Source organism: Diplotaxodon limnothrissa, linkage group LG16, assembly GCF_057381915.1.
Source record: "Diplotaxodon limnothrissa isolate DT_005_m linkage group LG16, D_limnothrissa_male_GT1.1, whole genome shotgun sequence".
NCBI classification, from domain to species: Eukaryota; Metazoa; Chordata; class Actinopteri; order Cichliformes; family Cichlidae; genus Diplotaxodon; species Diplotaxodon limnothrissa.
This window is the reverse complement of record NC_140611.1, coordinates 11,585,552-11,611,470: the sequence shown is the minus strand read 5'-3', so window position 1 is coordinate 11,611,470 and position 25,919 is coordinate 11,585,552. Positions and strand designations below refer to the sequence as shown.

Below are 25,919 nucleotides of genomic sequence, written 5' to 3'. Positions count from 1 at the left end.
CAGCATAACTAAGGGAGGATTCAGGGTCACCTGGTCCAGCCCTAACTATATGCTTTAGCAAAAAGGAAAGTTTTAAGCCTAATCTTAAAAGTAGAGATAGTGTCTGTCTCCTGAATCCAAACTGGAAGCTGGTTCCACAGAAGAGGGGCCTGAAAATTGAAGGCTCTCCCTCCCATTCTACTTTTAAATACTCTCTAGGAAGAAAAACTAACCCAGCAGTCAGAAAGCAAAGTGCTCTAATGGAGTGATATGGTACTATAAGGTCATTAAGCAACAGTGCCTTGCTGTGAGGCAAGAAGGTCCTGAGTTCAATTCCACCATCAGGTTTGCTTGGATTCTCCCCTGAGTTTAACTAATTGGTGTGTGTTATCTAGCTTCACGGATAGATAAAGTTGAATATCATCTGCATAGCAGTGAAAATGTATACTATGTCTTCTAATGATGCTGCCTAAGGGAAGCATGTATAATGTGAACAGAACTGGTCCTAGCACTGAACCCTGTGGAACTCCATAATTAACCTCAGTGTGTGAAGAGGACTCTCCATTTACATGTACAAACTGGAGTCTATTAGATAGATATGATACAAACCACTGCAGTGCAGTACCTGTAATACCTACAGCATGTTCTAATCGCTCTAATAGGATATTATGGTCGACAGTATCGAATGCTGCACTAAGGTCTAGCAGGACAAGCACAGAGATGAGTCCACTGTCAGAGGCCATAAGAAGATCATTTGTAACCTTCACTAAAGCTGTTTCTGTGCTGTGATGAGCTCTGAAACCTGACTGAAACTCTTCAAATAAACCATTCCTCTGCAGATGATCTGTTAGCTGTTTGACAACTACTCTTTCAAGGATTTTTGATATGAAAGGAAGGTTGGAGATTGGCCTATAATTAGCTAAGACTGCTGGGTCTAGAGATGGCTTTGAATCATCTTCAACATGTGAAGATAAATTGAACAGGATGCAATGACAAAACCAGCAAGGTCACACATAAGGACACAAAAAGGAAATTACTAGCTTTCTGATTTTTGACAGCATAGAAAAGATAGTTTAGCCATATTTGGAAAGTGAAACAGACGTGATAACACCTCTCAAACTGTACCTCTGCAAATTATGTGCTGAAGAGGAAGCAAAATAGGACCCATAACAAAGCCTTGAGGCACACCACACAGTCAAAGTGAGTTGGTGAAAGTATTGTTAACCTGAAATCCAAAGATGGAGGATGATCCATCCAATCACAGCCAGAGTCAATGATGTCAATGTGAACCAAAATGGTCCAGAGTTTTAAGTACACAACTGAATTTAAACTGGACCTTTCTGGGGCATAAGGATCAAAATGGACAAAATAATGAACCAAATAAAATAATTTAGAAGACAAAATAAATAAAATGAAAGATGAACTGCAAAACAGCTGCTTCTTTCTATTCAGTAAACATCAGAAACTGGTGGTGATGTAAGAGTATTGGGGAATCATTGCATGATTGTGCAGTGCTCCGTCAGCATGATTATAGACTGAGTTCTTAACCTGATGGGGAGACAGAAAAGAAATCAAGATCAGTGTCACATGAAACCTCATAGAGGACCTAATTAAAAAGCTTTACAGCAACTATTAAGACTACTTGTAAGTGATCCAGGGGTTTCTTGTTAAGCCACAGTGTTACATTCATTAAAAATTAAAATTCAAAGAGCTTATTTATGATCCTTAGCTCAAAAGACACGAGCAAACTTAAGGGGAGGTGCTTTCTTATTCAGCTAGTCTGTGTCAGTACTTTCTGATCTTGCTATCCTCTCTGCGCTCCCATTCCGTGTCATCAAAGATGTAAACCCTTTAAATGGCTTGGAAAAATGTGCTTTCTATTCTTCTAAAATGATGCAGGAATTTTACATGACAGCTTGCCTCAGATCGCAGGAAACTGTAAGCCCGTTCGTACACATCCGGTTCTCTAAACAGATGACATGGAGTTATTTGAAATATTCATTTACATTTATCTTTCAGGTGCAGTCCAGGTCAGTCTGAGCATGCAGTCCTTGACCGAGGAGATCCACAATTTCTCTCGGACGCGGCTGAGGAAGCAGTGCACCCGTGTGACCTCACTGAGTGGCCGTCGCATTATCGAGACTTGGAAGGGTTCAACAATCACTGTGGTCGAAGACCCCGCCCCCCCTTCAGAGAAGATGCTGGGATATGTCCCTGACACTTCCTGGGACCTGCAGGCTGGCATTGTCAAGCCCTTCCTTCTACTGGGTGAGTAACCCAAACAAATAACGCTTGTCTGAACACCTGGAAATATTGAAGAGTATGACCACTGTCAACCACTAGGCTGTGATTTCATTTGGTTAAAAGGGGTTCAGCATTTTACTGGCATTTTCCTCTGTTGGACAGCCAAGTGAAAAGCTGAGGTGAGTGGAAAACATGGTGATAGAGGAGGATGTGTTTGGAGGATATGGAAACAGACAGAGATTTTGTGTCTCTTTGGAAACATGTGATTATTCAGCTTGTGCCAAAAAAGTGAGGAAATTAAAAAAACAAAACAATTTTAGATGAATCAACCATCAGTGACTCTACACACAGAGAGAGGTTTAGAGGACAGAAACAGCAGCTAATTTAAGCTGTTCCTATACAACTACACCTGAGTCATAAAGAGCTTCAGCCACATGAAAGACAAAAGTCTGGTAATGGATAATGTGGCCTCCGGCGAGCCCTGATTCAACATTGTAGAGCCAATTTTGGATTACAATAACAGACACCAAGAAAGACTAAATCCACATAGGAACTCCTGGAGACTGGAGCAACACAAAGGCCAAATAATTTGGAAAAAAAATACAAAGGTACTAGGGGGAAGTGCTCCCCTTTTAGAGGCTTTGCTTTGACTGAAAATTACAATGTATAAATACAAATATCCTCAATATTTATTATTAGTTTTTAGCACTTGCAGAACAAACACCTAGATATGAATTTAGGAAGTACAAAAAAATAAGCAGATGAGCCCATCTCCTCTCCCTGTGTCTCCCTGTCCTGTCCTGGATGTCCCCTTCAGCCCAGCAGTGCCGATAACCACTGAGCTCGTAACATGAGCCCCTACATGTGAGGGACGGGAGGAGACGTGACCCCGGAGCTCACTGATTTAGTGGGAGACCATTGATGACCCCATGACCTGCAGTAGATGCTGGGGCATACACACAGCAGGTTTTTCATTCGGCACCCTGGAGAGAGTCAAACCACACACTAACTAGTTTTATGTATGTGTGTGTGCAGGTTCTCAGGATGCTGCACATGACTTTGGCACGCTGAGAAAACACAAGGTGAGCTTCTTTTCCTACAAGCAAGGAGTTCGTTTCAGTCACTACTATCAAAGCAAAATTATGTTTCTGTTCCTGTTTCTCTGACTGTGTAGTCATAGGTAAGCTTCATTTTATGAATATCAGTATTGTGATAGTGAAACATTATCCTCCTCAGGTGTCTCACATCCTGAATGTGGCCTTTGGGGTGGAGAATGTCTTCCCGGACCTGTTCATCTATAAGACTGTCAGTATTCTGGATCACCCCGACACCGATCTCCTCCCTCACCTCCAGGAATGCTGTGACTTCATCCAGCAGGCTCAGACTGAGGTGACATAATTTCTTATGCATGTGTTTATTATTAATGTTAATGTTAAGTTACATGTGGATTTATCTAAAGGATAAATCCATAAATAAATGTATCTATATAAAAGGTGAATTAAAACTAGTATTAAGAGGTGATTAGTAATATTGATTACATTTATTTCTACTCTGAAATTTATTTCTCCTATAATTTCTCCCAGCTGGGTCACACATTGGCCTTAACACTCATATGACTGGGTAGCGTTAGCAAGATTTAAGATTGCATGGGCCCCATGGGAGTTTCTGTTTTTTAAGGGGGCTGCAGCTCTCTTGACTTTGGGAATGGCTGCTATAGACATTAGTATGATAAACATAAATGCTAAAGGACATAACTAACATGTGATCTCATTGCTAACTACATGCTGTCTGTCTGTGGCTTTTACACTGCATGTTTTGAAAACTATTACAGATGATTAAATAGAGAGAAATAAATTTTAAAAAGAAATATTGACGAATAGGCATGGTCTACATAATAAATGAATATTTATATTAATTGTCTATTAAGCAATATTAACAGCAGAGCTGGGTACTTTTGCCGAATGAAGTACTTAGCAAACTAACTAGCTTATGGCAACAAGCAGTCAGATGTAAGGGTTTTAAACTGAGGGATGCATTAACATGCTACAAATGTTTCAACACTTCTTCCTCTCCTTGTCACCTCGTTGTGTTTCCTCTCCTTGTCGCCTCATCCTTGGTTTTAAATAATAGATGGTTAGTTTTGGTCATGTTTTATTCAACTGCTCTCAGATCAGATCTCAGTGTCATACAAGCTTTTAGCAGCGAAGCTCACGACTCACCTTAACATGACACCCCACACACACACTCACACATACACACACATAGAGTCATTACAAAGTCATTAGAGGTGTTTGATTACAGGAAGTCTATGTGTGTGTGCGCGTGTCTGTGTGTATGCGTATCCTCATAATGATATGTTTCTGTGTGTGGTAATTCCAGCTCTGATAATCAAACTGATGCTTTTACTTTGAAATGCAGACTCAAATTACTCGGTGGGCCATCTGGCTGGTAATGACGCTCGATTATGGACGCTGTCATGACGACAGCAACAGCCACAAAGGCATCATGTGACGGGGTTCATGACTGCAGGACAAATATATAAATTAATGTAACTTAATTGATACCAACTTTACTTTAGAGTTTGCATTATGACCTTTATTTTCTGAGAAATTCCTTTTCAAAATTATCTCAAATTCATCATCTATGATGATCCCAAACCCCAACCCGGAGAAAGAAAATATTTTTTTTGCATGCCAGAGTGAGTACTTTCTTTCTCCCCTGATTGCTAATAATTTGGAGACAATATAAAATATCACATATTCTGATGATTTATATTAGAATAATAATCCACATAACGCACCACTGGGTCATCAAATCAGACTTTAATGACTGTTTTTGTAATTTTGTACCTGTTTAGAAATCTTTGTTCAAATTTGGTTGATAAAGAGGTCAGCTTTTTACAACATTGTTGAATGTGTAAAAAAACTGAAATAATCTTAATGGAGAACTGCAACTTTTTCTCCATAGCTCTTATTGTTTCTCTGCACGTTGGTCAAATCAGCTGATTTGACCAGTGAGTGCTCAGCCTGGTAACTGAGACACAGCTTATGGTGTACACCTTTCACGCGAAGGAAGATACAGACTGCAAAAGAGAAGCTAATGTGCATCCACAGACACAAACAAACAAACAAGCCTATTAACTAAAGCGCTCGTTGGAGCGTGAAGATCAGCCTGGACATCCTGACGTCAAAGCAAAGGCTCTGATCCGCTGTTTTGAATGTGGTCAATCAGGAAAAGTCAAAATTAAATATTATTAAAAACAACAACAACAACAAAACAGCGAAAGAACAGGCAGAGAGAGATGTTTAATTAGAATTATATTCTGTCAGTGAATATAATTTAATATTAATTTTCTTGTCTCTAATGCAAAGAATAAGGTGCCAAGATTAAGTTCTTTCTTTCAAATGAATAGATTTAAATAAAAAAAACAATGACATAAAATTTAAATTCTGTTCGTTAAAGTTAATGACAGAAAAATTACATCTCACTTTAGTTTACAGCATGTTACATTAAATACTTTAAGAACATGAGATCATGAAACAAGACGGGGGTCTGTGGTAATGAAACTGTTATCGTGGCCCTTTTTGTTGCCACCATGTCCAAGTTTACAATACAAAAGCTTTTAGAAGAAGTTATAAGGAGAAAACTGACCAGGGATCTGTCTGTGAACATGATTCACTGGTGTTTTTAAGTGCAACAGACAAACAAACATACAAACTAAGGATTAAGGGAAAAATCAGACACTGGGTTGCACTACAGGCATTATTAGTGTTGGGGCAATGGCCCAAACAAAGCCTATTTCTCCTACTGCTACTAGAAAGTGCTCAACTCAGGTGTGACTTCACTTCCAAAGGTAAAAGCATTACAGCATAAGACAATTTTACACCGGTTTTATTTTTTTAGACCTCAAGCTTGATCTTTTCCTGATTGAGCGATTTGGGACCCCTCCTGGACCACTCCTGTGTGACTTTTTTCAAGCATGTTCCACCAGGAGCAGGGCCTGGGGTAAACCCAGAAGATGTTGGAGAGATTACATCTATCGGCTGGCTTGGTAACACCTCGCTGGCCTTAATAAGCTGAAGAAAATGAAAGGACGAATGTAATATTGATCTTTTATAAATAGTCTATAATGTTCTTTGTGGTAGGGGAAAAGAACCAACAACACCACAAAGTTGAAAGAGGAACACACAATAAAGATTGTTTCACTGTCCCAAGTGAAAGTAGACAGCAACAACATGTGGATGTTGGCCTGTAAAGGTCTGTCTGTTACCTAGGGATTATGAGAACTACTTTTTCACAATTAGATACTAATCAAGTAGTTTTTAGAAGCTAAACTTAACCAAGCTGTGGGCAAAGATGAAAGAGTGTCAAACAGGAGCTGTGCCTTCATCACCCCACATGCCTATGGAGGAGGACTGTTACGAAATAAGAAACGCACAACATGACCTTATTAGGATATTTTGCCCCAAGTGGCAAAGAATGGAATATTGATCTTTTATAAATGATGTGGTTTTAATATTATTATTTTTGTGCGTATCTCCATTAGAAAGGCGTGGTGTTGGTCCACTGCAACGCTGGGGTGTCACGTGCACCCGCTGTGGTCACTGGCTACCTGATGTCATGCGATGGCCAGTCTTTTGATGCTGCCCTCTCATTGGTCAAATCAGCTCGGCCCACCTCCTCACCAAACCCCGGCTTCCTGGAACAACTGCGGAATTACAAAACACCAGCAATGAATGGGTCCTGAAGTACAAAGACAAAATGTTACTTTAATTACAATACTTTAGTATAAAAATATATTTGGGATAATTACAATGTATGGTCTGTTTTTTTTTAAGGAGAAGAGGGGTGGCTTATACAGAGGTACCATCCAATTAAACTTATAAACTCATTATTCATCAAAATTTCCAGCATGTTTTCTCTCTTTCCTCTTCATTGAGGCATGATTTACGTCTTTGTGTTTTATTTTTGAGGGCGATGTCTTTGTGCTTGAATGCTGTCATTTAGATTTGTATCTCTGGGGGAAATTTATTTTGACCCATCCTTATTGTTTCGGAGTGGTGGGCAGCCACAAACTCCAGAGTGTTATTTCTAACCAGAATTGAAAATAAATAAATAAGTGAATACAGATGTCAATGACTGAAACAGAAATGCTTGTTGTAACTTTTTTGCAGTTATGGCTTTGAATATGGAAGCAACAGTAACAATTTTTTTGTCATACCTGTAGAAAACAAAACTGAACTAGAGAATACAGGAAACTAAACCAATTAACAGAGCACACAGCTGAGTACGAGGGAGATTGCAGACATAAATACACACAAGGGCAAACGAGGGAACACACCACAGGAGGGAACACAGCTGAACGTGATCTAACTAACGAGATGGGGAAACAAAACTGAACATGGCGCACACTAGACAGATGACACGGAAGCTGGGAGGCAAACAGTAGCCTTTGTCTACTGCAGCATAACTAAAGGAGGATTCAGGGTCACCTGATCCAGCCCTGACTATATGCTTTAGCAAAAAGGAAAGTTTAAAGCCTAATCTTAAAAGTAGTCAGTGTTGGGAAGATTACTTCTTCAACAGATTACAGAATACATGCCCCAAAATGTATTTTGTAACGTATTCAGTTACGTTATGCAATGAGAGTAACGTATTCTGAATACTTTGGATTACTTAATATATTATCATGCTTTTTACAACTACATGAATGTACCACTGCTGTGTGATTTATTACTATTGCTGGAGGTCCGCGGCTCCGAACCGTAGTAAAGGGACCTCTGGCTAATACATCGGTTCTGTGTTGGACTCATAGCTGAAAAATAGCTTTACTTTGTTGTCTGGGTCAAGTTTCAGACAGAGAGGCGTTGAAAGGCTGCTCCAACGGAACTTATTGTTTCAAAGGAAAACAGGAACACGGTGTACAGTCGAGTCTTAATAGCTTACTTGCAACTGGGCTCGTCAGGCACTCTTCTTGGCTGCAGTGGTTATTATTATATTTACATGCTTCCAGCTCCCGTTTCTGCTCGATGACAACTTCTGCTTTTCCACTCTCCTTTTTCTCCCTCCTCGCGCTCACAGACACATAATGAGTATGGCAGTCCATTCTCCAACATGTATGACGTTGCGGAGCCTTTAACTCCGCAACGTCATACATGTTGGCCAAGATATAAAGTAAGAGGCAACTAATTTGTTACAGTGACAAATCAATGACATGCAGCTTTCAGTGGCTTCAAGAGGTTTTAAGAATTTTTATGACAGAACACAGTTTTAGATGAAAGGAGAGGGATTGGTTTCATTTTATGTCTTAAACGATGCTTATTTTTAGATTTCATTAGACAAGTACTGCTTGCCTTGCTTGCCCTGACCTGACGCCAGCTTGTCACTGTGTATACAGATTTATACCCCCAGAGCTTGAGTAATACAAAAACATGCACACATAAGCACACACACACACCAAGGACCCACTTGCTTGAAAGGGTAAACGATCTCCACTCCCCCGAGAGAGTCAGTGAGCTTAACAACATCTGGGAAGAGCTACAGAGCAACACTGAGCAGCATGTGGATGAAAGCAAAAGGAAGATGTATCTACAACAGGTAAAAATATATACACAGCATCCGTGTGTTTGGAGCCTCCTCCCTTCTCCTGCTGCTTCTGTGGTTACTTCTGACAATGGGCTCCTTCTGCTCGGTCCTGGACAGAAGGACGGCTGTGACAGTGATGCCTCGTGATGGCTCGCTTGTTCAGCAAGCTTCAGGTCAGACAGTCATTTTCTAGTTCTCCATACCTCCTCCATACCATCCTCTTTAAAAAACTAAATTATAGATCTTTTTAATTATCTATGTGATGAGTATGAAAAACTTTTATATGTCAAACAGAAAATCCTTTAAACATAGACTTCTTTGGATAGACTACTGATAAAATGTTTGGGTCACAAACTATGCTGCTGAGTGTAATTAGATAAACTTGATATTTAAGTATTTCTTTAAAACAGAGTGTTAGTAAGACTTGTCATATTTAGTCTTTTGTATGTTTGGTGTGACTTTATAAGATAAGTGCTAAAAAGATAGCTGCCAGAGCTTTCTTCCTGTTAAAAGGCTGTTTTTCCTTCCCATTGTTGCCAACGGCTTGCTGGGTTGTCTGATTGCCGGGTTTTCTCAGCCTCAGTACAAAATACACTGAGGCAACGTTAGTTGTGAGTTGGTGCTAACACTGAATTGAACTGAACTAAATAATGTTCAAAAAGAAAAGAACTAAAAATTACTAACAAACTTAAGTGTGCTACATGAAATCAGTTATCTCTCATAATTTTCTACTAATAGAGCAAAGGAAAGTCAACACAGTGCAGTTGGGTTCATAGGTTTTTGGATAGTGAGACAATTGTTGTTTGGTTTGCCTCTGTAGACCAACACAGTCGATTTTAAATCAAAGAATCAAAGTGTGACTGAAGTGCAGACTTTCAGCTTTGATTCGAGGGTATTAACAAAAGTATTGTGTTAACATTTTATTTTATTAATTGTTGCCATTTTTATATGTATCCCCATAATCCCCTTTTTAGAGGCTCAACATTATCTGGACAAACTAACCAAATACTGTGTTTCCTCTGAGATACTCTGCTAGGCCTTTACTGCAGCCATCTTCAGGTGCTGCTTGTTTGTGGGTCCCTGCATCTAGTTTTGTGTTCAAGAAAAGCTGTTCACCTGGGTTGAGTCTTGGGCGATGTTGCAGTTTTCTTTGGCTCATCATCCATTTTTACTGTGAAGTGCCATCTGATCAGTTTACAGCATTTGGCTGAATCTCAGCAGAGAGTACAGCTATCACATCATCAGCAAACAGCAAGTTATCAAATTCTACTGGCAGCTGCATACATGTCCATATTATAACCTTGCCTGCCTCATGTTTTACAGATGATGTGTTATATTTCAGATTATTTTCTTTCCTTCTCCACACTTCCTATGGCTGTGGCTCAGGAGGTAGAGCAGAGGTTAAAGGCTTGTGGTTTGATCCCTGACTGCTTCATTCTGCATGCCAAAGTATCCTTGGGCAAGGTACTGAACACTGAGTTGATCCCGATGTGTTCATGAGTGAGTGGGAATGCCAGATAGAAAGCTCTTGTATAAATGTGTGAATGAGATGTTCTTGTGTGCTCGAGTAGAAAGCACTATATAGGAACCATTCCATCCACCTATTATATACATAGATATGGTTTAATCTGGGTTTCTTGTTCTTGAGTGTAATCAGTGGTGTATTTGCATTTATTAAACAGTCTTTTCCACTTGCATGGACATCTATTTGAACCTCACAATGAGAGTTACAGTGAATGCATACCACATAAGAGTTCAATATTTTGAATCAACAGCTTTCATCTTCTTAGTTTGACATGGAATAACTGGAAAAAATGCTTCATCTGGCAATTAAACTGCAGATCAGTTAGTTGTCTAAATGGTTTTGAACTTCTGAAAATGGACTCTGTATAAAATGTCTGTAATTCTAACAGTTATAAAAATACTGTTATAAAAGCTGCTGACAGAAAAACTGAAGTCTGCGCTTCAGCCACATCTTGATTGTTTGATTTGAAATCCCTTGTGGTGATGTACAGAGGCAAAGCTATAAAAATTACTTTATTGTCCAAATGCATATTGATGTGATTGTAAAAAGATCTTATGTAACCTTTAGTGACTCCACATCTTTGCTCCAGCTTTATCTTTCTTAAAATATTTTTTTATAAAAAACATAAAGTTTTGATAAACAGAATCTATTTTTAAAATCTGAAAGTGACCTTTAAGGTCCACTTAATAAAATTCAGATGGTTTATTTGTCAAAGTGTCTGTCTGACAGTTAATTAACATGTTGCTCAGCTCTGTTCATGAGCTACTTGTTGCCTAAAAAGCCTTTTGACAAACAAAAAGCTGAATATATTACTGAAACACACACACACACACACACACACACACACACACACACACACACACACACACACTCCTCCAGTCGCCCACATGGTCATCTTTAATTGTCTGTTTAGCGTTGGTGCTTATAGTGAAGAAACCATTAACAGTCAATTAGCCAGCTGGCCAATCAGAGGGAAAACTGTTACCCTGAGGGCTTGTTTACAACCACAAGAGCAGCTCATTTGGAGAACATGGACACAGTTATTATAATCCTACCCTTCACCTCACAAGCATGGACAGACTCTAAAACAACAGGATTCCACTTAGAAACTCTCTGTTTAACACATTTTTAAAGTATAAAAAAATCTGTCAAACTCAGTATTTTCAATATCACCAATGGCTTTTAAAGCAAACTTCTCCTTTCTCCCCCTCATCAGGTCACTCAGCTGTGAATTGGCTGCAGAATCAAATGAGAAGCGGGTGCAGTGTTGAAAACCCTGTCTATGGACCCACCAACCTCTGCATTTTGAAAACCCACAACACCTGGTAAGAATGTTGTTGCTGCTGTGTAAGATGCATGCAGGGATGAAAAATGAACCTGTTGCAGACATTTGGGGGAGAAGAAATCCTACTTAACAAACATAGTGACTTCAGTGACAAATTCTGGCTCTAGAAACAAAGCTATAGCTATTGCAGTTCTTCTATTGGCCACTTGAGACTGTCATCCTAACCCTAACCCTACCCCATTCCCAACAAACTCCCATGTTAAAAGACTCAAATTAATAGATGTAATAAATATCTTTATGATTTTTTAAATTCTATTTCATAAAGACATAGAGTGAATTTAGTGTAGAAGACGTGGTGTGGAAGATTAACCTGCACAGAGTCCTGACGTCAACCTGAAAGAAAATCTCTGGGATAAATTAGAGTGGAGACTTCTCGTCCACGTCCAACATCTGGAAGAATAGTAAAAAATTCCCATAAACGACTGAAGGTCACAGTACTTCAGCATCTAGCTAGCGCTACAGAAGAGGGGCAAACATTAAGGGAATAACATTTTTTAGCAGGTAATTTTAGATTCAGCATTTCTAAATTCAACAAACATCAGCAAAAACACAAACAAATTTGTGTGCAGTTGTCATACAGTGTGTTGCTAGGTAAAAGTCCAGCTGATGCATTTCACAGGGAGAGAAAAGAGAGTGAGCTCATTTCAGTCAGCGATGGAGAAAGATAAGAAAGACAGGACAGGAGAGGAAGGAGAAAGACTTGATAAATTGGAAATTTAAAGCTTACATGTAAGTCCTCATGTTTTTAAATCAGATATTGGGTCTGTATGTGTCACATTAAGTTTTTTCATATTGCGAAACATGCTGTAAATCAAACTGAGGTAGACTGACTGTGTTATATGAAGGTAGTTATACTCTGCAGGTTAGTGCAGGATAAACAGGTTAGTTTGCTGTACTGTGATGGATTTAAAGTGTGCAATTGGTGCACAGTGGCTGTGGTTTCATGGTCAGAGTTAGGTTACAACACGTTGCTTAGATTCGTTCACTGAATTCCATCTTCAGACCAGCTTTATTCAGTATAATGTTAAAAAAAATTCTGTTAGTGGACAACTTATAACTTACATCTCCTTGAATTCAGTTTAGTGTAAATCTACAAAGAGCAGTAAACCTCAGACCAGCAGCAGCAGCAGCAGGTCAGCTGATCTCAGTCTGTGCATTAAGAAAATCTACTGGAGTGCTGAATAGAAATGATCGTGAGCTGTGATTCTTTTCACCATAATGAGCCATTACAACTGATTTTAGGGTTCCTCCACCCCCACCGTCATTTTGCTGTTTAGACACAAAGTCACTCTCTACAGCGTAGGCAACAGAAAATAGAGTTACTTTTATTTTCTGTCTTTTTCTTTGCTCATGTTCTATTTAACAAGTTCAAGCTCAGTACAATTAGAAATAAAAATTAGTTTAAATTAAAATTTGTATTCCTATCTACTAATATTATTTTATTATTACATTAATATAACACAAGTTTCGGTTAGCTTTACACAAAAATAGCTGGTAGAAACGTCCTTCAAGGAGCTACTTTTTACTTTCTTTATTTTTAACATAGGTATCTGTACTTCTACTTAAGTACAGAATTTCTGTATTTTTGCCACCCCTGCTGCACACTATTACACAATCCACCAAGCAGTTTTGGTGCCTGTGGTGGAGACTAGTGCTCAATTGAGGTGATCAATGTTTGCTTTCTAAGTAGCTCTTTAACTTGCTTGGCACGTTAAGACCAAGAAGCAGCCATAAGGGTTGGTGAAATTTCCAACTTGATTTAACATACATTGTACAGCCATGGGGTGGCTGTAGCTCAGGAGGTAGAGCAGGTCACCTACTGATCGGAAGGTTGGTGGTTCGAACCTCTGGCTCCTCCTTGTGCAAGAAACATCAGTGAATTTGTGTGAATGTCGTCAGAAAAGCACTCAGTTTAGAGTCAGTGCTTGTGTGATTGGGTGAATGTGGCATGTTGTATAGTAGAGTAGAAAATCAGTCAATTTACCATTGTGGCTAGACTTCTGCTTGATTATATGGTTAATTATGTCACATTATGAGGGTATTTTGCCGATTATTTGACCATGACCAGAAACTTTGATCTATCGTGATCACATAATTCCCACCAAATTGCCACTGGAACACTTTTTTAGGAAAATTGATTTGGATAACAAATTAAACGTGAATTCATAATATTTGATCTAATTACACTAATGCTATACAGTTATTGCAAAATCCCATGTCACATCTGGCCATTGGATTTTGGCCTCCTCCTCCAGGAAACTGTTTGGGAACCTCTGTTAGAGATATTATATATACTGGACACATAGCTTAAGGGCCACTCAGAAACATGTCCTTACATTTGTGTGGCTAAAGACAGAGGAAAGATTGCTGTTTTTAAAGCTTTAAAATCTTACATCCATGAGGAAATTATGGCTGTAATAATCTTTTCAGCCTCTAGAGGGAGCCATTAGCACTTTACACCGACTGTGAGATTGTACCACTTGACTGGAGAGGATTTGTGACTCTCATTTTCAGGACCATTACATCATCACTGTTTCAAAAAAAACCAACAACACACACACACACACACACACACACACACACACACACACACACACACACACACACACACACACACACACACACACACACACACACACACACCTCACTGTACAGTCTTTCTGGCAGGCACTGCGGGTGAGTGAGGGGAGGACAGATTAATGTGCCTCTTTGCTGTTTGTATCTGAATAGAGCGTAAAGTTATGTGCATTTGAATTTGGGAGGGGGTGAGGTGGAGGAGAAGGAGGAGGAGGAGGAGGGCAGTCTGTCGGCTGCAGAATTCCATCACTCTTGGCAACCGTTGTTGGGTTACCACGGAAACGCACTGCAATGTTCTCTGCTTCTCTTTTGTACTCCTCCATCACTCCTCTCTCTCTCTCTCTCTCTCCCTTACTCTATCCCATCTTTATTGCTGGTCGGCTTCCTCCTTGCGTTGCTACGGCGATGCTCTGGGACATTCAGTGGGATCATTTTGTCACTGCAGTGTCGGCGCACAGAGCTGGCACTGCGCTCCGAGATCTCTGTGAGACGTGTTTTGCTGTTTTTATGCTCCCTGTTTTGTCTCCTTCCAAATTCTCGTGACCTTTAACCCCTCCACTTCCCTTACCAATCAGTCCGAAATCAGCGCTTTGGACTGGCCGGGCTCATCAGGTGACACCACAGAAAGTTGGATGAAGTTTCGCTGAACTGAAGGCTCCGATCAGTGTTGATGTTTTCACGACTCTGTCGGACTGAGAGACGTCCGGACACTTCACAGAGACTGAACTCTGCTCGGTGAGCTCTGCCACAAACCGAGATGAACGAGGACGCGGAGGAGGCGCAGCTGCCTGAGAAGTTGCTGGAGGCTGAGGAGCAGGAGTTGCAGCAACAGGAGGGAGAACATGAGGTGGAAGATGAAGTGAAGGACCAGGAGGGAGAGGGAGAGAAGGAGCAGGAGGAGGTCCATCCGCTGGAGGAAGACCTGGAGGAAGAGAAAGTGCAGCAACAGGATGGAGATACTGAAGATGTGTATGGGCAGGAGGAAGAGCTAGAACAAGAGGAGGTTGCAGCGCATGAGTGGGAAATACAAGAGAAGGTGGAGGAGGTTCTGAAGCAGCAGGAGGACGGGCTGTCTGAGCAGATGCTAAAGCCAGAAGGGGAACAGGGCCATCAAGAGGAGCAGGTACAGGAAGAAGAGAAGGAGGAGGAGGAGGTAGAGATCAAAGAGGTGCAGGAAAGTGAGCTACAGCACCTTGAAAAGGAGGAGGAGGAAGAGACTGAGGAGATGCAACAAGAAAAGGAGGTGCAGCAAAGTGAGGTGTTACAACAAAAGGAGGAGGAGGTAAAGCAGACTGAGGAGCTGCAGCAACAGCAGCAACCTCGAGAGCAGGAGGAGGAGGAGGAGGAGCAGGAGGAGGTGCAGCGTGAGGAGATGTCACGGACTGAGGAAGAGCAGAAGGAGCAACAGCAGTCTGAGGAGGTGCAGGACTTTGGGGACGCTCTGGAGCAGAATCACAACAACCAGGTCCTGATCCGGCTCAGAGGAATGTGAGTAAACACAGATCACGCAGTCAGCTGGCTGATGATGTAATGTCAGTGTGTTGATGCAATAGCACTATCGATAATTGGTGATCACGCTGTGAGGATCCGTGAGCTGCTGTAAGACTGACAGCCTCGGGGACGGCATCAGTGCGGTTGACCGGTTGCCTTGGTGATGCTGGCACGGACCGACGATGGAGGGGAAGACAAATGACAGAAAATGAGCGGGCAACGGTGGGCGTGCAACATCACTTAACACGGGAGAGAGAGCGTGTGTGTGTGTGTGTGTGTGTTTGATGAAGTCACAGCTTCTCGTCTGTCTGTCTGTCAGATTCTTTCTTAGCAGCTGACTCCTACGCTGCAGCGGAACAGCCTCGCCACATCTGTTTGAATTTGAGGCGATCACACACAAAAAACTAATCAAAAGCAGCAACAACAACAACAAAAAAAGAGCCCAGTGTGTTTTTTTAAATTCTCCATTGTTGCCATGGTAACAACTGAGTGTTGCGATGCAGCAAACTCTCAGCAAAGAAAGACACATCAGCAGGGAGATGGACGAAAACAGAGACAGAGATGAAGGCAGGGCATGCGAACACAAAATGTTTGAATGTCCTGTTGATGCTTCAGTCTGTGAATTACAGCCTCATTCATCACACTACGCTCATCATCACTCGCGGATCCTTTCTTTGACAAATCTGACAACACACTTTGAAATGCTCCTAAACTGAGCATTTCAAACCAGTGAATGCCCTGTAGGCATGAAGCAATGAATCCTAGTAGTCCAAGTAAGGATTTTAAGTGACTGCTGTTTAAAGTTGCCAAATTGAAATATGTACACTTTTGTTTTAGATGTGTAAATCGTCCATATAACACACAATAAACATTTTTATTATTGTAATATATATAAAAAAAGCTATGTGTTTAAACACATCTTTGCTATGGCAAGAACTGCAACTCGCAACTGCTGGTTTGAGCCTCCTGTTGAGCTGTGATGAGTTTGTATGTTCTCCCTGTGTGGCTTTTCCTCCTAGAGTATATAGACAAGCATGTTAGGCTAACTGGTGACTGTAAATTGCACCCCTTGGTATGAACATAAGAGTTGGCAGTTATCTGTCAGTCTGTTTTTATGTATTACAACATAAGATAAATTTTCTACTTCTTACTAGATGTTAAAATGAGGTAAATTCAAGCTCAAATGAACAGCAGCACAAAACATGTCACACAGTGTCGCTGCTGTTTTAACAAAAGCCAAAATTCAGTAGCTTTTAGAATTACTCTTCTTTACCATACTCTTTCAGTTCACTGAAGTTTGCCGGCACAGTTTTGATTATAACCCTTCTGCAGACGGTGGCTGAGTAGCCATTGCCGTTATACTTTTTTTGAAGTCTGCCTCCACAGGCCCATGTGCAGTTGTCGCACTGTATTGTAAAGTCTATGTGGATGGGTACACATGGTCTCAAAAACAGTGGCAGGCATTCAGACATCGGCACAGACCTTCAAACTGATTATCTGATGATGGAATTTCCGTCACTCTGACCTGAACGGACCCTTGTAGGCTCACGGATGCGGAAAGTATAATCAAAGCTCAACGCTTCAGCTGCATGATTTCAATCAGGCTGAGTTCTGGACTTTGACGGAGTCTTTGCAACACTTTGATGCTTTTCGTTTTCAGTCATTTTATTGTACATTTGCTGCTGTGCATGGGATGATTGTCACGCAGCATGATCCAGTGTAGGACAAGTCTTAGCTGTTGGACCGAGGACTTCACATTTGACTCTAGAATACTTTGGTAAACAGAGGAGTTTATAGAGTAACTGACTCAGTAACTGTAAGGTGCTCAGGTCCTGTAGCTGCACCACCACCACCACCTTGCTTGACCAGTGGTACGAGCTGTTTATGCTGATATGCTGTGTTCTGCCCCGATGCTCCAGACCAGCAAACTACTGTCATGTTTTGTAGCTCATCTGGGGTTTTATTTGCCTAATTTTAAGATCTGCTGGAGACCAGATTATTTTTATTGTTTTCTTGATATGTGTTTACTTTCTTTTTACCTTGAACGTGTCTTGATCAGCATTCACGGTGCCTTCACAGACATCCAAATATCCGTGACTGTTACCACTGATGCATAATCGTACCGTCAGATCAGGCTCTGATGCATGCTCTGGATAATCCTGCTCCTCTTCAGCCTGAAGTATGCTGCTCCTACCTTTTCCAAAAACACAGAAGGACATAATTTTCTGCTTAATTCATCCAAAATGTTTTTTTTAGTTGAATAGATGGCCAAAAAATCATAAGTATTCACATCCATTCAGCATTACTTTCCAATTTTGTAACTCCCACACAGAAACTCCTCAAGCTTCAGAAACTTAATGATTTATTGACGGCAGATTACAAAAGAAGTCGTCAAATTCTTCGCAGTTTAGTTGTGACATGCTCCGTCAAGAATTAGTTTGGGTGTTTTTTGTTTTTTTTTTACATAACTTTCCCAGTCTTTTGTGTTTGTTTGCCTGCCGTCTTTAAAGGAAGAAAGCAGCACATAAATGTGTCTAAGACAAGTGTTCTTCTTGATTTTTTCAGTGACTCGCAGCTCACACGTTCAGTCTTCGACTGCAGTTTCACCAGAAACATTTGTCACATACAAAATATCTGGACAGTGCTGTGTTCAGTTTAGTTATAGCTCTTCGTCTGGTTTGGTCCACTTAAATCTAAGAACTTTTTACACATTTAAAGTAATAGTATAGACTAAAAAGAGTACTAATGCATATGTTTTAAAAGCTGCTGTATCTCCAGAATGGCATGGCATGGCTACAAGTGGAAAAAAAAACCCAGGTGCGTTGTGCTATCCTCTGTGAGGTTTCATTCCAATAACGTAGGTCCCCAAGGAGGAATAAATAAGAAATAAGGAGGAATGAGGAAATGATAGCTCTGTTTTTTTTTTGTTTAAACTGGTCATGTATAAGGTCAGTGTGGTACTCTAAAGCATACACTGATGTTTTAGTCAACAAATCCGTTTCCCAGCAGAGATGCTGACTTGTCACAGTAGGAAAAGAATTGATGGACCCGTTGTATTAAAGCATACCTTTACATCTCCCTGTTGTGACAAGTCTGTATGTCTGATTGAAGTGGTTTGTCCCTTTGTCTTGGTTGCATGACATGCCCATGACAGGCAGTCAGATCTTTTTCAACCAGGTCACTTTTTCCACCTTAAGCTAGTTAAAATTCTAAATCGTTTCAGTTTCAGATCTTCCTTTAGTCTAAATGGTAAATGGAAATTTTCTTATATAGTACCTGAGCACTCAAAGCACTTTATACAGCATGTCTCTCTCACCCAGTCACACACAAAATCACTTTTTTCTATGTCTAAGTGCTTTCTATCTAACATTCACACACATTCAACCCCAGTGAACACAGCGGATGCAACTCAGGGTTCAGTATCTTGCCCAAGTGCACTTTGACTTGCAGACTGGAGCAGTCAGGGATTGAACTGATTAGTAGATGACCAGCTATACTTCCTGAAGCACAGCCATGGTCATTCTTTCTAAGAATTACTAAAACTGAAAATGTCAGTTTGTTTTTTTTCCAGGGGCTTTCTGATATTTGTCAAAGAGGTTTGGAAATTAAAATAGGGATTTGTTAGGAAAAGCTAGCTAACTTATGATCCAAGTATCCACAAAAACATCCAAGCAGTGATGCAATCAAGAACAACCAGACTTCCAATATTTCCTGCATTGGTTGTCTTAACTTCACTGCGTGCAAATACCTATGCATGTCTGGAAAATGTAGTTTATTAAATAATTTCAGCAAATAAATAGCACATCGACCAGGGAGATGGACTGTCTGTTCCATCAGCAGCGTCCTGCCCCCCTGAGCAATGCTGGTGACTCTTCTGTCTTCAGCCTCTGGCAGTAACAGTGTGGATTGTGACTGAGTAGTGGTGCTTTGATCAAAAGTTGAATCATTTACGAACATGCTACAAGTGAGCATTTAAAAGATAAGATAAGATAACGTGGTGCCAAGGAATTTGCTACATCTATTCAACAGAATAAATATATAGAACAGTAACAATAGAGATTATTATCAAGAGATTATATAAAGAAGGAAACAGAATATATACACATTTTACACATATACAGTGGTGAAATATTGCACAGATGACATTTGAATCATTATTAAATCACAAAACCTCACATTAACAGACACTGTTTGACATCTTCAGTTTAATAAATAGTAATCTAACAATTTTGAAATTGTAAGGAACACAAGGTAAAAAACAAGAACATTTTACACTTAGGTCTGTTTCTTTCTGACTTTTCCATTCTGTTCGCAAATTAGATTAGACAAAAAACATTTAACAACAAAAAAGGAAAATATATACAGTGTTGGGGAGTAACGGAATACATGTACCGCCGTTACGTATTTAAAATACAAAATATGAGTAACTGTATTCCGTTACAGTTACCGTTTAAAAAGGTGGTATTTAGAATACAGTTACTTTGTTGAGATAAATGGATTACACTGCGGTACTTTCTTGTTTCATATTGTGGCGGGTCAGGACTGTTTGGGTTTTGTTTGACAGCTACGTTCTGTTGTTCCAGGTGGCAGCGTTACTGTTGCCATGGTTACAGGGTGACGCTCTTTCTCTGCGTGTTTCCTGGGTGAGAGAGCGCCTTTTTGTTGTTGTTGTTGTGCTGAGCTAATAGGCAGAATGCTAAATGCTGTAAAGAATGTAGCATCATGGGCAGTATAGTCCGTGCTGCAGGGAGAATGGACTGCCATACACGTTATGGGTCTGTGAGCGCGAGGAGGGAGAAAAAGGCTAGTGGAAAACTCCGAGTTGTCATCGAGCAGAAACGGGAGCTGGAAGCATGTAAATATAATAATAACCACTGCAGCCAAGAAGAGTGCCTGACGAGCCCAGTTGTAAGTAAGCTATTAAGACTCGACTGTACACTTTGTTCGTGTTTTCCTCCGAAAACAATAAGTTCGGTTGGAGCAGCCTTTCAACGCCTCTCTCTGTCTCTCGCTAGCAGAGTTGACCCAGACAACAAAGTAAAGCTATTTTTCGGCTACGAGCCGACAGGGAGCCCGACATATTAGCCAGAGGTCCCTTTAATATGGTTCGGAGCCGCGGACCTTCAGTAATAGTAATAAATCACAGCAATAGTTGTAAAAAGCATGATAATATATTAAGTAATCCAAAGTATTCAGAATACGTTACTGTCATTGAGTAACGTAACGGAATACGTTACAGAATACATTTTGGGGCATGCATTCTGTAATCTGTAATGGAATACATTTAAAAGTAACCTTCCCAACACTGAATATATATCAAGGAAATACATTGTAATATGTCATCATTCAAACCCAGCAAAGAGGACATTACATAATAACCAGAGGTGGAAAGAGTACTAAAATATTTTACTCAAGTAAAAGTACTATTACTTTGCTGAAATTTTACTCAAGTACAAGTAAAATTACCTGTCTCAAAATGTACTCAGAGTAAAAGTTACATAGTTACTTTTTTGTCAGCAGGAGGACAGCCTCTTCTGAGTAGTGCAAAAAAGACAATGGGATAAATCTCAAAGTAGTTGTTTTTTAATTAAAAGAAAAACTTTACAAATTAAAGCTCAGTGGCAGTTAAACTGCAAGTCTATACATCAAAATGGATAATGGTCACCAAACCAACCAAACTGTCAAAACCATATAATTCTTTTACATGAGAATGTGTTCTAAACTGTCAAATAAGAGAACAAGTACTGAATTGAGCTGTACGGCAGCTGCTATAAAAATGTGTTTTCATTTTTTAAACTTGGCCCTGCTCTGTTAATTTTGAGGAGCAATTCAATTCAATTCAATAAAACTTTATTGATCCTGAAGGTTGACCCCGAAGGAAATTGGGTTAAGGCTGCCGACCTTTGCCAGCGCCGACTTACCCTTCTGACCATACATACAGTACAGGGAGTGGAGAATTATTAGGCAAATGAGTATTTTGTCCACATCATCCTCTTCATGCATGTTGTCTTACTCCAAGCTGTATAGGCTCGAAAGCCTACTACCAATTAAGCATATTAGGTGATGTGCATCTCTGTAATGAGAAGGGGTGTGGTCTAATGACATCAACACCCTATATCAGGTGTGCATAATTATTAGGCAACGTCCTTTCCTTTGGCAAAATGGGTCAAAAGAAGGACTTGACAGGCACAGAAAAGTCAAAAATAGTGAGATATCTTGCAGAGGGATGCAGCAGTCTCAAAATTGCAAAGCTTCTGAAGCGTGATCATCGAACAATCAAGCGTTTCATTCAAAATAGTCAACAGGGTCGCAAGAAGCGTGTGGAAAAACCAAGGCGCAAAATAACTGCCCATGAACTGAGAAAAGTCAAGCGTGCAGCTGCCAAGATGCCACTTGCCACCAGTTTGGCCATATTTCAGAGCTGCAACATCACTGGAGTGCCCAAAAGCACAAGGTGTGCAATACTCAGAGACATGGCCAAGGTAAGAAAGGCTGAAAGACGACCACCACTGAACAAGACACACAAGCTGAAACGTCAAGACTGGGCCAAAAAATATCTCAAGACTGATTTTTCTAAGGTTTTATGGACTGATGAAATGAGAGTGAGTCTTGATGGGCCAGATGGATGGGCCCGTGGCTGGATTGGTAAAGGGCAGAGAGCTCCAGTCCGACTCAGACGCCAGCAAGGTGGAGGTGGAGTACTGGTTTGGGCTGGTATCATCAAAGATGAGCTTGTGGGGCCTTTTCGGGTTGAGGATGGAGTCAAGCTCAACTCCCAGTCCTACTGCCAGTTTCTGGAAGACACCTTCTTCAAGCAGTGGTACAGGAAGAAGTCTGCATCCTTCAAGAAAAACATGATTTTCATGCAGGACAATGCTCCATCACACGCGTCCAAGTACTCCACAGCGTGGCTGGCAAGAAAGGGTATAAAAGAAGTAAAACTAATGACATGGCCACCTTGTTCACCTGATCTGAACCCCATTGAGAACCTGTGGTCCATCATCAAATGTGAGATTTACAAGGAGGGAAAACAGTACACCTCTCTGAACAGTGTCTGGGAGGCTGTGGTTGCTGCTGCACGCAATGTTGATGGTGAACAGATCAAAACACTGACAGAATCCATGGATGGCAGGCTTTTGAGTGTCCTTGCAAAGAAAGGTGGCTATATTGGTCGCTGATTTGTTTTTGTTTTGTTTTTGAATGTCAGAAATGTATATTTGTGAATGTGGAGATGTTATATTGGTGTCACTGGTAAAAATAAATAATTGAAATGGGTATATATTTGTTTTTTGTTAAGTTGCCTAATAATTATGCACAGTAATAGTCACCTGCACACACAGATATCCCCCTAAAATAGCTAAAACTAAAAACAAACTAAAAACTACTTCCAAAAACATTCAGCTTTGATATTAATGAGTTTTTTGGGTTCATTGAGAACATGGTTGTTGTTCAATAATAAAATTATTCCTCAAAAATACAACTTGCCTAATAATTCTGCACTCCCTGTACATTACACAAACATCACATGGGGAAGACAGGTCAGAGAGGCATAACAATGGAAAATGCACAACATGAGGAAAGATAAGGAGAAAAAAATAACTCCCCACAGACTGAGCTCCAACAGGGAGATCAGTTTGAGATCAGAAAAAAAACACCTCTGCACAAAGCACGTTATTCTTTTGCCTGCAGTGTGAACATATGTGGGTTAAGTAAGAAAGTAGCCGCTTCTGTCTTCTGTCTAATTTAACTATTTCTTTAAAATAAATTATTATTATTAACAAACAGGAAAAATGTATTTTCTTTTGGCAATTTACCGATCCTGTAAAAAAATTAAATTGCGTGGACAACAACGTGCCCAATAACAGCTTATGTCTTAATGTGATTAACTTAAGCACAGCCTTTTTGCTAAAATAAATGTACAGGTTTCATTTAACTTACCTCTACATGCTTGTGCAGGTTTGATGAGGAATTTTTAAAAGCTGCTAACTCGGTCTCTCTGGGCAAACACAGCTTACACTGCATAATAAAGCTGTTGCCTTACTTGCACTTGAAGCCGAAATGGTCCCTTAAATAAGGCCAGGGGTTCACATCGGTTTCCTCGAGTTCAGGGTCAGCATAATTCGACAGGGTTTCTTTTTTCGCTGGATCCGTACCACCGATGTCAGACTCATCTTTATCGTGACCCAACGCCAATTTGTTCTACTACCCATCATTCCCTGCAGTATTTCCGAAGCGCAATGTTGTTTTTTTTTTTGTTTGTTCTTTTAATTTACTCAGTAACGGGTGTGATTGAAAATGTAGCGAAGTACAATACTTTTTAAAAAATATACTTAAGTAAAAGTAAAATTACCGACTTGAAAAATGACTTTAAAAAGTACAAATACACAAAAAAACTACTCAATTACAGTAACGCAAGTAAATGTAATTCGTTACTTTCCACCTTTGATAATAACCATGGTAGCTGCTTCATTCAAAATTTAACAGCCCATTATAGCTAATGGGCAAATACAGACTGATGCATTTGACTGGTCTGTTTTTCCAGCTTCTCACATATGGTGATAGTTACAGAACGCTAACTTAGCATTCTGTAATGCTATCGTAGCATTAGTGAAGCCATACTGGCATATTTTGAAACAGCTGACTTTTCATCTGCCGTTAGTGTTTGTTTCAAATGGGAAAATTATGTCCAGAAATAAAATTAATAGATTTAATGATGTTAAGAGTACGTTTGCCATAGTATTTTTTTGACAGCTAAAGTTAAACTCTCCTTTATTTTATCAGCTTCTGTTCACAAAAACATTTAATAACAACATTCCCATTGTATTGTGTATGTCTGTGATACTTCTTCTAATTCACTATCTTATGGAAGACCAGGCCACCACCAGTATTTGGTTTACTGACAGTATCTCTCATCAGCAGTTAAATGAAATGTGCACGGCATCATTACCATTAAACACACACATTTAATTTATGCCCCTTGGCTACTCTTGCTCTGTTTAACAGACCCTGCTTGCTATACAGCATCTTGTGTTGGTAACCGGCTGGCAACAGAGGAAAATATAACAGAAAAAAAAAAGAAACAGAAATTTATCAGCAGAAGTTGGTGTGTTGGTTGAAGAAACTGACGCCAAGACAAGTGTTTCGTTTTTGCCAAATCCTCTAATAAACATTGGCAAGTGAATGTGTTCTCTGTCAACAGTGAGAGAATGAGAAACGCTAGAGGTGTAAAAATAAAGATGCAGAATTCAGCTTGTCTACTAACCTGACAAGACTGAACTCCGAGGTTAGGGGAACTCCGTCACGGGGAGTGAACACACTCCGAGGTTTGTTTAGTTTTCCGGAGGATTCTTCTGCTCAGTGAGAAAAGGTCTTAGATAAAACAACAAAGCTGGTTTTATTTTGGGTAGTGAGTAATGGCAACAGGCATCTGTAGTTTGACAGTAATGCTGCTTGTGCGTAAGCAGAAGCTCTGCATGCCTATGTGTCCCCCCTCAGTGCCTGTGCACCTAGTAAATAGATCCCCTGCTGCACCTGAATGCTAATCACACTCAAGAATTGTTGGCACCTCTGACCTAACAACTTGTGAGGCATAGTTGTAAATAAAGTAACACTCTGGGTTGCAAAGTAGCAGTGACTAAGGAGAGACCATTTGAATGAACAGTTCTCAATATGGAGCTTGATTAATAATTGTTTGGCAATTAGACTCCGATCAGTCTTTGTAGTAGAACAGAGTCCAACGCTGGTAGGAAGGATGGCAGCGAGGTGAAGCAGGTGAAGACTTGGAGGATCTCTATTCTGGCGAGGATGAGGTGGAGATTTGGAGGAGGCTGGTTGCACGAATGAGGATCTGAAAGGCAGAAAAGTAGTAAGATTTAAAGCACACAGGACAGAGCTCGCAGAAGACAAGCAAGAAAATGTTTGGGCCAAAGTGATGACAACAAAATTAAGTTTGACGCCACAGGAAAGTGGAAGTAATGTGAAGAATAGACTAGCAGCGCCAAACCCCGAGGGATGCAGGCAGACGAGTGGATATGGAGCTTCCCCATTGAAATTAGCATAATCATTATTATATGTTTCAGTCTGTTGAGTGGTGCACCACAAATGGAAATATCTCAATAAGTATGGGCTGAGAGGTTGTGAAAAACTCTATGGACATTCACGTCACATTCCTCC

General features: G+C 40.3%; 2 protein-coding genes across 3 annotated transcripts in view; both read left to right on the top strand.

Moving 5' to 3' along the window:
• The first annotated feature begins 2,021 nt into the window (after positions 1–2,021).
• Positions 2,022–6,970, top strand: LOC146615805 (dual specificity protein phosphatase 19-like). Its single transcript, XM_085374774.1, has 4 exons — positions 2,022–2,247; positions 3,259–3,305; positions 3,460–3,612; positions 6,770–6,970. The coding sequence occupies exons 1-4, from the start codon at positions 2,022–2,024 to the stop codon at positions 6,968–6,970; spliced, it is 627 nt and encodes a 208-aa protein (XP_085230900.1).
• Positions 6,971–15,012: 8,042 nt separating this feature from the next.
• pde1a (phosphodiesterase 1A, calmodulin-dependent) overlaps positions 15,013–25,919 on the top strand; it is a 47,981-nt gene continuing 37,074 nt past the window's right edge. Inside the window, exons 1-3 of one of the 2 annotated variants that reach the window (XM_085373720.1) lie at positions 15,013–15,114; positions 15,145–15,222; positions 15,379–15,743. In XM_085373720.1, the coding sequence (XP_085229846.1) occupies positions 15,013–15,114; positions 15,145–15,222; positions 15,379–15,743 (545 nt within the window). Of the gene's footprint in view, positions 15,744–25,919 lie in introns of both variants that reach the window. The other variant, XM_085373719.1, reaches the window with a different exon arrangement.

Excerpts from the sequence above, each read along its gene's own strand:
- LOC146615805 (XM_085374774.1), top strand. The coding sequence starts at position 2,022 with ATGCAGTCCTTGACCGAGGAGATCCACAATTTCTCTCGGACGCGGCTG. Across the intron at positions 2,248-3,258 it reads CAAGCCCTTCCTTCTACTGG|GTTCTCAGGATGCTGCACAT; the intron begins GTGAGTAACCCA and ends GTGTGTGTGCAG. Across the intron at positions 3,306-3,459 it reads GCACGCTGAGAAAACACAAG|GTGTCTCACATCCTGAATGT; the intron begins GTGAGCTTCTTT and ends TATCCTCCTCAG.